General features: G+C 43.5%; 1 protein-coding gene across 6 annotated transcripts in view; it reads right to left on the reverse strand.

Annotated features, from left to right (window-relative positions):
- The window catches only part of DNAJC2 (DnaJ heat shock protein family (Hsp40) member C2), a 33,681-nt gene extending 27,469 nt beyond the window's left edge, over positions 1 to 6,212 (reverse strand). For 4 of the 6 annotated variants that reach the window (XM_074035717.1, XM_074035720.1, XM_045387536.1 and 1 more), the window contains exons 1-2: positions 6,012 to 6,212; positions 3,517 to 3,707 (exon numbers count right to left, since the gene is read on the reverse strand). Coding sequence is in view for 2 of the 6 variants with exons in the window: in XM_045387536.1 (XP_045243471.1) it covers positions 3,517 to 3,707; positions 6,012 to 6,075 (255 nt within the window). In the remaining 4 variants the exon portion in view is untranslated. The remainder of the gene's footprint in view (positions 1 to 3,516; positions 3,708 to 6,011) is intronic. The other 2 variants (XM_045387537.1, XM_074035719.1) reach the window with 1 other exon arrangement.
- Positions 6,213 to 7,808: the final 1,596 nt, after the last annotated feature.

Raw genomic sequence — 7,808 nt, forward strand, 5'->3', positions numbered from 1 at the left:
GCACTCCAGGATAGGCAACAGAGCAAGACCCTTTTTTTCTTTTTTTTTTTTTTAATGATTTTAAGATTTTACTCTTTTGAGACAGAGTCTTGCTCTGTTGCCCAGGCTGGAGTGCAATGGTGCCATTTTGGCTCACTGCAACCTCCGTCTCCCAGGTTCAAGCAATTCTCCTGCCTCAGCCTCCCAAGTTGCCAGGATTACAGGTGCACACCACCATGCCCGGCTAATTTTTGTATTTTTAGTAGAAACAGGGTTTCACCTTGTTGGTCAGGCTGGTCTCGAACTCCTGACCTCAGGTGATCTACCTGCCTTGGCCTCCCAAAGGGTCAAGGGATTACAGGTGTGAGCCACCGCACCCGGCCAAGACCCTGTCTTTTAAAAAAAAGGCAGGGCGTGCTAGTTCACGCCTGTAATCCCAATGCTTTGGGAGGCTGAGGTGGGCGGATCATGAGGTCAGGAGTTTGAGACCAGCCTGGCTAACATGGTGAAATCCTGTCTCTACCAAAAATACAAAAAAATTAGCCGGGCGTGGTGGCGCCCGCCTGTAATCCCAGCTACTTGGGACGCTGAGGCAGGAGAATTGCTTGAATCTGGGAGGCAGAGGTTACAGTGAGCAGACACCGCGCCACTGCACTCCAGCCTGGGCAACAGAGTGAGACTCTGTATCAAAATAAAATAAAATATAAATTTTAAAAAGGGTAAATGTGGACTATTATATAGCCTCCTTGATGATTTATAGGCACAAAAGCTTAAGAAAGGCTCTGAGAAGTCCTGTAATTAGATTTAAAAAATAAACGGAAACCTGTAAAACCTAGCATTTTCCAAACCTACTTGACCAAAGACCCCTTTTTTCTCTCAGCACCTGCTGATAGCTTATGGTCACCCTATGGCACTTACGGCTACATGTTCTTGTTTTACTTATTGTGTCACTGGAATATAAGCTATGTGGAAGCAGTAATACTGTCTTGTTCAGTACAGTATCCTCAGCACCTAGAACAGTATCTGACATGGTGTTTGATCCATATTTGATGAATGAAAATAAACCGAACAAGCAAATGAACCCTGCTACCTTACTCTGATACAATCTACTTCTTTCTATACCAAAGACCTTCTCCCTCTTATAGATCTCAACACTCCCCAGTTCTTTTCCCAACTCTGCCTTCTTCTCAAGTTATTATCTTCTCTCATTTTCTTAACTACCCAGCTTTGAAAGGGTATTTTACACTTTGGTCCTACTTCATCACTTCCTAATCACTCCTCATCCACTGTAATCTCTTGCCTTCCCAATCATTTTACTCAACCTGCTTTCAATGAGAGCACTGAAGTAGTTTGTCAAATCCAATGTTTTTTGTGGTTTTTTTTGAGATGGAGTTTTGCTCTTGTTGCCCAGGCTGGAGTGCAGTGGCACGATCTCAGCTCACAGCAACCTCCACCTCCCAGGTTCAAGCGATTCTCCTGTTTCAGCCTCCTGAGTAGCTGGGATTACAAGCATGTGTCACTATGTCCCGTACAATGTTTTTTAAAATAAATTTTCATGTTATGTGATTGACCTTTTTCTGAAGCAGTGACACACGTGACTCTTTTTCCCTTTTTATTTTTTGAGACAGAGTTTCGCTCTTGTTGCCCAGGCTGGAGTGCAATTGTGTGATCTTGGCTCATCGCAACCTCCACCTCCTGGGTTGAAGCGATTCTCCTGCCTCAGCCTCCCAAGTAGCTGGGATTACAGGCATGCGCCGCCACGCCTGGCTAATTTTGTATTTTTAGTAGAGACGGGGTTTCACCATGTTGGTCAGACTGGTCTCGAACTCCTGACCTCGGGTGATCTGCCCGACTCAGTCTCCGAAAGTGCTGGGATTATAGGCGTGAGCCACCACACCCTGCCTCTTTTTCCCCCTTGCTCCTCCCTTAGTTTCTGGAAGAATATGGTGCCTGATATTTAGGAAGTCTTTTTTTCAAATAACAAAGTGTCTTTTTCCTTGTTTTCTTTCTACTTCTGTTACCCTTCTTAGTATCTTCTGCTGTTTTTCCTCCTCTTCCTACCCTGGAAATATCCATGCTCCTCAGTGTTCAGTCTCTTTCTTTTTTTTTAATGGATGAGGTGGTGGGAGAATCAGCTAACACTTTCTGAGTGCTTACTTTTCCAAGTGTTTTATACATATGCCTTAGCTCATTTAGTCCTCTAAACAACCAATGACATAGGAACTCTTTTTATCCATTATTTGTTTGGCATTTATCATGTGGCAAGTACTAACTTAAGTGCTTTATAAGCATCCTTTTATTAATCCTCAAGATAAACCTCTGAGCTGGTAACAATCTCACTGTAGCAACAAGGGAAACGAAGTACACACATGTCCGGGAACTTTCCCAAGGTCCAAGTGCGCCACATGGCAGAACCAGATTTGAATTCAGGCACTCCAATTCCACAGCATACACATTTAACTATTATACAAGTAGCTACTAAAGCATTATCTATTTGTTTATACTTTTGTCCCTTGCTGATGTCATTCAATTCCCCACAGCAACCACCACTATGTGCCAATGACTTCAAAAAGTCTTTGGCTCTAACCTCTTTTTGGAGTCATAGACCAATTTCTAACCAACTACTAGACAGCTTCACCACTATGGTACCAAACCTCAGTCTTCACATAGCCAAACCTGGACACAAACAGCACCTCCCACAAACATTCTTATCCTCATCCCAGCACTGGTTACTGACCTCACACTCTAGCAGGTCACTCAAGCCCTAATGCTGGGGAGGACCTCTGAATATTTCCCTTTCTCTTGTGCCACACAGCCAGGGTCACCAAAGCCTATCAATTCTACCTCCAAAAAATGGAAATCTGACCCTTCTTCCTCAAAACCCAGCCACACACTAAGTTCAAGGATTCAGTCACAGGTCTGCCTTAGTGCACCAGCCCTGTAACAGTAAACTATTCACTTCCCCTCCAGTCCCTTGCCCCCTTTCAAGCAATTTTCTGTACTGCCAAGGGAATTACTTTTCTAAAATTAGCTAAGAAACTTTTGATGGCATCTTACTGTCCCCAAAATAAATTTTAATTCCTTCCTTAGCATGGTGTAAAAAGGACACAACAGAGTTTGGTCTAGAGTCCAAAAGATTTTAAGGACACTAGATTTCTCACCACCATACTGCATGTACCCTGTACGACTCATCGATCCCTCAAGAGGCACTACATATTCTTTTACTCCTTTGTGTCTTTGTATATCTTACTCCTTCGGCCCAGAATACTTCTTTCATTTCTCTGCTTCACTAACTGCCGCCTGTCCTTTTAAGACCAGTGCAAACATTATCTTTTCTGTGAACTCTTCCTGGATTTCTCCAGCAGAGACAGTATCTCATGGCTAGTGCTAACCCACTCAAGACTTAGTAATAAACAGATGCTAAATTATAGTCATCTTGCTGAACCATCTTAAAACACGGTTTATTAATGGAAAACTCCCAAGAAAACTATGTCTAACAAAGCATCTGACTGAACAAAATATTCAGATATTAAATACCTTCCAGTCTTTGGGATCAAGTGTTTTCAGCATGGCAAACTCTTCCAACTGCAATTCTTCATCTTCTGATTCCTCAGATAACTCTTTCTTATCCTCCAGTTCCTGAAAAGAGGCAGAAGCATTTCTGTTTCTCCTCTTAACAAAAGCTTCAAACCATCTTCCCACAGGTTCAACTCGACAAAGTGTAGAGGCTGTGATTGAAAGTGTTAAGAGAGGCTTCAATGTATTGCATGGAATAAATCTGTTTCAAGGCAATTAACTTTTTCAGGAAATAAAATCAAAACAGTGATACAAGAATATACTTTTAAAACCACCAACTAAGAAAATAATTGCAGTCATCCAGTTTACATGAGGGTTAACAAGAAATTATCCTTTCCTAGTATTAAAGAGTATTTAATCAACCTCTTCCAGTTATCTGACAACATAAACTTAGTAATGTCAACAATAAATCAGTACTTTTCTCGGGATATGAGAGTAAGCTGAGGAACAGGAAGAAATGTTGCAAACTGCTTGACTTTTAGACGAATTATTTTATTTATTTATCTTTTCACTTTTTTTTTTTTTTTTGAGATGGAGTTTTGCTCTTACTGCCCAGGCTGGAGTGCAATGGCGAGATCTCAGCTCAATGCAACCTCCACCTCCTGGGTTCAAATGATTCTCGTGCCTCAGCCTCCCGAGTAGCTGGGATTACAGGCATGCACCACCATGCCCCGCTAATTTTGTATTTTTAGTAGAGATGGGGTTTCTCCATGTTGGTCAGGCTGGTCTTGAACTCCCGACCTCAGGTGATCAGCCCGCCTGGGCCTCCCAAAGTGTTTGGATTACAGGTGTGAGCCACTGCGCCCAGACAAATAATTTTAATAAAGTAATAAATAGTGATAAATTGTCACGAAGAGCTAGCCTCACCAAAAATAAAAAATCTAAAAGCAACGCAAACTATCTTTTTTTTTGAGACGGAGTTTTGCTCTTGTTGCCCAGGCTGGAGTGCAATGGCGCAATCTTGGCTCACTGCAACCTCTGCCTCCCGGGTTCAAGAGATTCTTCTGCCTCAGCCTCCCAAATTGCTGGGATTATAGGCGCCCGCCACCATGCCCAGCTACTTTTTTGTATTTTTAGTAGAGACGGGGTTTTGCCATGTTTGCCAGGCTGGTCTCGAACTCCTGACCTCAGGTGATCCACCCACCTCGACCTCCCAAAGTGCTGGGATTATAGGCGTGAGCCACCGTACCCAGCCAACTCAAACCATCTTACTTATTAAAATCTTGAACTATAGCTCTTAAAAATTTTAAGGATTCACTAACAAGAATTTGTACTGAAAACAATTTTCCAAGCAGCAAACGGGGATTTACTAATGCAGCTAAGCTGTAGCGGAACAAGCTCTCAATCTGAAACCAGACACTCTGGGTTTCAGACTAGGTCTGACAGTGGCTGTGTGGCCTGAAATGAATCAGGATGTCTTCACCTATAAAATGGGAACAATACCTATTTATCTCATTCAGTTTCTAGGAAGCTTGAATGAGACCATAAAAACTCTCTGAAATTAAAAACTTGTAGTAAAGATATCATCTATTCCTCGGAAATGGCGGTAAATCACTGTACATGTGTATATTAGCAATTCGAAAAAGGAAAATCCCTGAAAAATTTAGTTTAAGATTTCCTCCACCTTACACAGGAGAGGATTAAAACACTGTCAAAAAGGTACTACCTTGTAGTACGGGGTGTGTGTGGCTTTTAAAAACACTGCCTTTTAAGCCTTTTCCTCTAGTTGTAAGAGGCACACGGAGACACACAAATGCAACATGTGCCATGGGTAATGTTCAAAATCACATTCAACAAACGCTTATGTACCTGGCTATGGGAATTACTGTAGATGACTGGAACTGGAGACTCTTAAGTTTACAATACTCATGACTGTACTGGGCCATAAATCTAAAACCTACAGCAGCAGGACAAGTTTCACTTGTAATAACTGCCTTTCAAAATCTACGCGGATCTTTTCAGCAGCACAGTCTTTTAACACCGAATATGAGGAGCGGTGTCTGAGTTGTGACATTTAAAAAATAAGGCCGGAACAAACGTAGAGAGGGAGAAAGGTGTTTAAGAGATCGCCAGCAGCAAAGCTTTGTACGACCCCAGGCACGTGGGGTGCTGGCTGCGCGTAGTCTTTCCGCCGTAGGCAAAGAGAGGCTTATGTGAATCTTTCTGGGGTACTGGGGGGTTCGGTCCCGAAATGTTCAGTCCAATCCATGAGTCAGCAGCGGCGAAAGGAAGCAGCAACGGTAGGAGCAAAAGGAAGGCACCCCTCACCCTCCTTCCTTCTAATCTAGGGTAGGATTACTTTAAAACACGGAGCAAAAACGCACCTATTACGGCTCCACACGGCCCCAGGGCTAGTCGCCAGGGTCAAAGGTAGAGACAGCCCAGGGTTGCCAAGGCGGAGGACTGAGGCAGGGGCGGCTGAGGTGGGAAGGAGCCGGGGTTGGGTGGGCGCTTACCAGAGGTCAAAGCGTGGGTGATGGCGGTGCCCCGGCCGTCCGCGGGGCTTGGCAAGAGCAGCATGATGGCGCCGGGTCTAGCCCGGTGGGAGCAGCGATTCACGTCCCGGGCGGAGGGCGCTTACGGTCCCCCCAGCTCTACCTCTCAGTCCGAGCCTCGCGCCTTGACTCTACGACGCCCAGGAACCGGCGCATGGAGACGACCAGTAAGCACTTCCGGGATGGATCTTCCGTGGTGCGGAGGCCAGTCTGACACCCTCCTACCCTCGCCAACGTGTGCGGCAACCTAGTTCCACACTGACTGAGATCCGGCTGGAGACCAAGTCGCACGAGAGAATGGTTCCTAGGCGCGTTAATTTTCCTATGAAAACGATTATATTCCACGTCCCTGTGCAATACATAGAACATAACCTTTAAAAGCAGCTCTTTTTATATTATCTTTATTTTTAAGTTCTTACTGCTTTATATGTTAATCTGAACCTAATCAGTGATTTTCCCAGGAACGCTACACTTTTAAGTAAAAAATGAAAATAACTGTATGAACCAGTATCGACGACTAGTATATACATTTGCGGAGAATTACGTACGTGCATTTGTGATACGTTTGTGTTTAACCTGATGATGATAATAGCAGCTAATATTTGTCGTGCTATTACTAATTTACCTGCATTATATATTTTAATACTCACTTGGAGAAGAAACTTCTCTCTGGTGTTAGATTGTATTCCAAGGCCAGCAATATTTTACCCTGTTCTAATGGAATGAAGTTTTCATTCAAGATATCCCCAATCAGAGTTGTTTAATGTGTAATAAAATCAATTGTATTATTACTATAAGCTTCCTTCTAAGACTGTAGTTAAAAGCAAAAACTAGAAAAACAAAAAACAGTGGGTAAAGGCTCACCCCCAACAGCAGTATCTGAAACACGTTCAATAAAATAAACTTCATGTGCCATTCTTCAGCAAGGACCACCAGACATTAGTAAATTATCTTCTAATTTACTAATTTCATTATATTTTCACAATTAAGCAACTTTTAAAATATATATATATAGAGAGAGAGAGAGAGAGAGAAAGACAGGGTCTCACTATGTTGCCTAAGGTGGTCTTGAACTCCTGGCCTCAAGGGATCGTTCTGCCTCAGTGTCCCAAAACTCTGGGATTAGAGGCGTGAGTCACCGTTCCAGGCCAATTAAATACATTTAATTGACCTGTATATCTGCTGCATTATAAAATCGTCACTTCAAAATTGACATTTCAAAAATTGAACTAAGGGAGGCTGAGGTGGGAAGATCGCTGAAACCGGGAGGTGGAGGTTGCAGTGAGCCGAGATCTCACCATTGCACTCCAGCCTGGGTAACAGTGAGACCCTGTCTTCAAAAAAAAAAAAAAAATTGAACTAATCTTGTGCCCTCAAACCTCTTCCTGATCCCTGTTAATGCAACCACTGTTAAAACATGCTCCAAGGTGCAAAGTAACCTGACTCCACTTTCGTCATATTAATATATGTTTTTCCTCACACCTCCTCCCATTGAGTTTTACCATTAACTCTAAGGTCATAGGGTGTTTTGTTTTGTTTTGTTTTCTGAGACGGAGGCTTGCTCTGTCTCCCAGGCTGGAGTGCAGTGGCGCGATCTCGGCTCCCTGCAATCTCCGCTTCCCAGGTTCAAGCGATTCTCTTGCCTCAGCCTCCCGAGTAGCTGGGACTACAGGTGCGTGCCACCACGCCCAGCTAATTTTTGTATTTTTAGTAGAGACGGGGTTTAGCCATGTTGGCCAGGCTGGTCTCCAACTACTG

This window comes from Macaca fascicularis, chromosome 3 (genome assembly GCF_037993035.2).
Source record: "Macaca fascicularis isolate 582-1 chromosome 3, T2T-MFA8v1.1".
NCBI classification, from domain to species: Eukaryota; Metazoa; Chordata; class Mammalia; order Primates; family Cercopithecidae; genus Macaca; species Macaca fascicularis.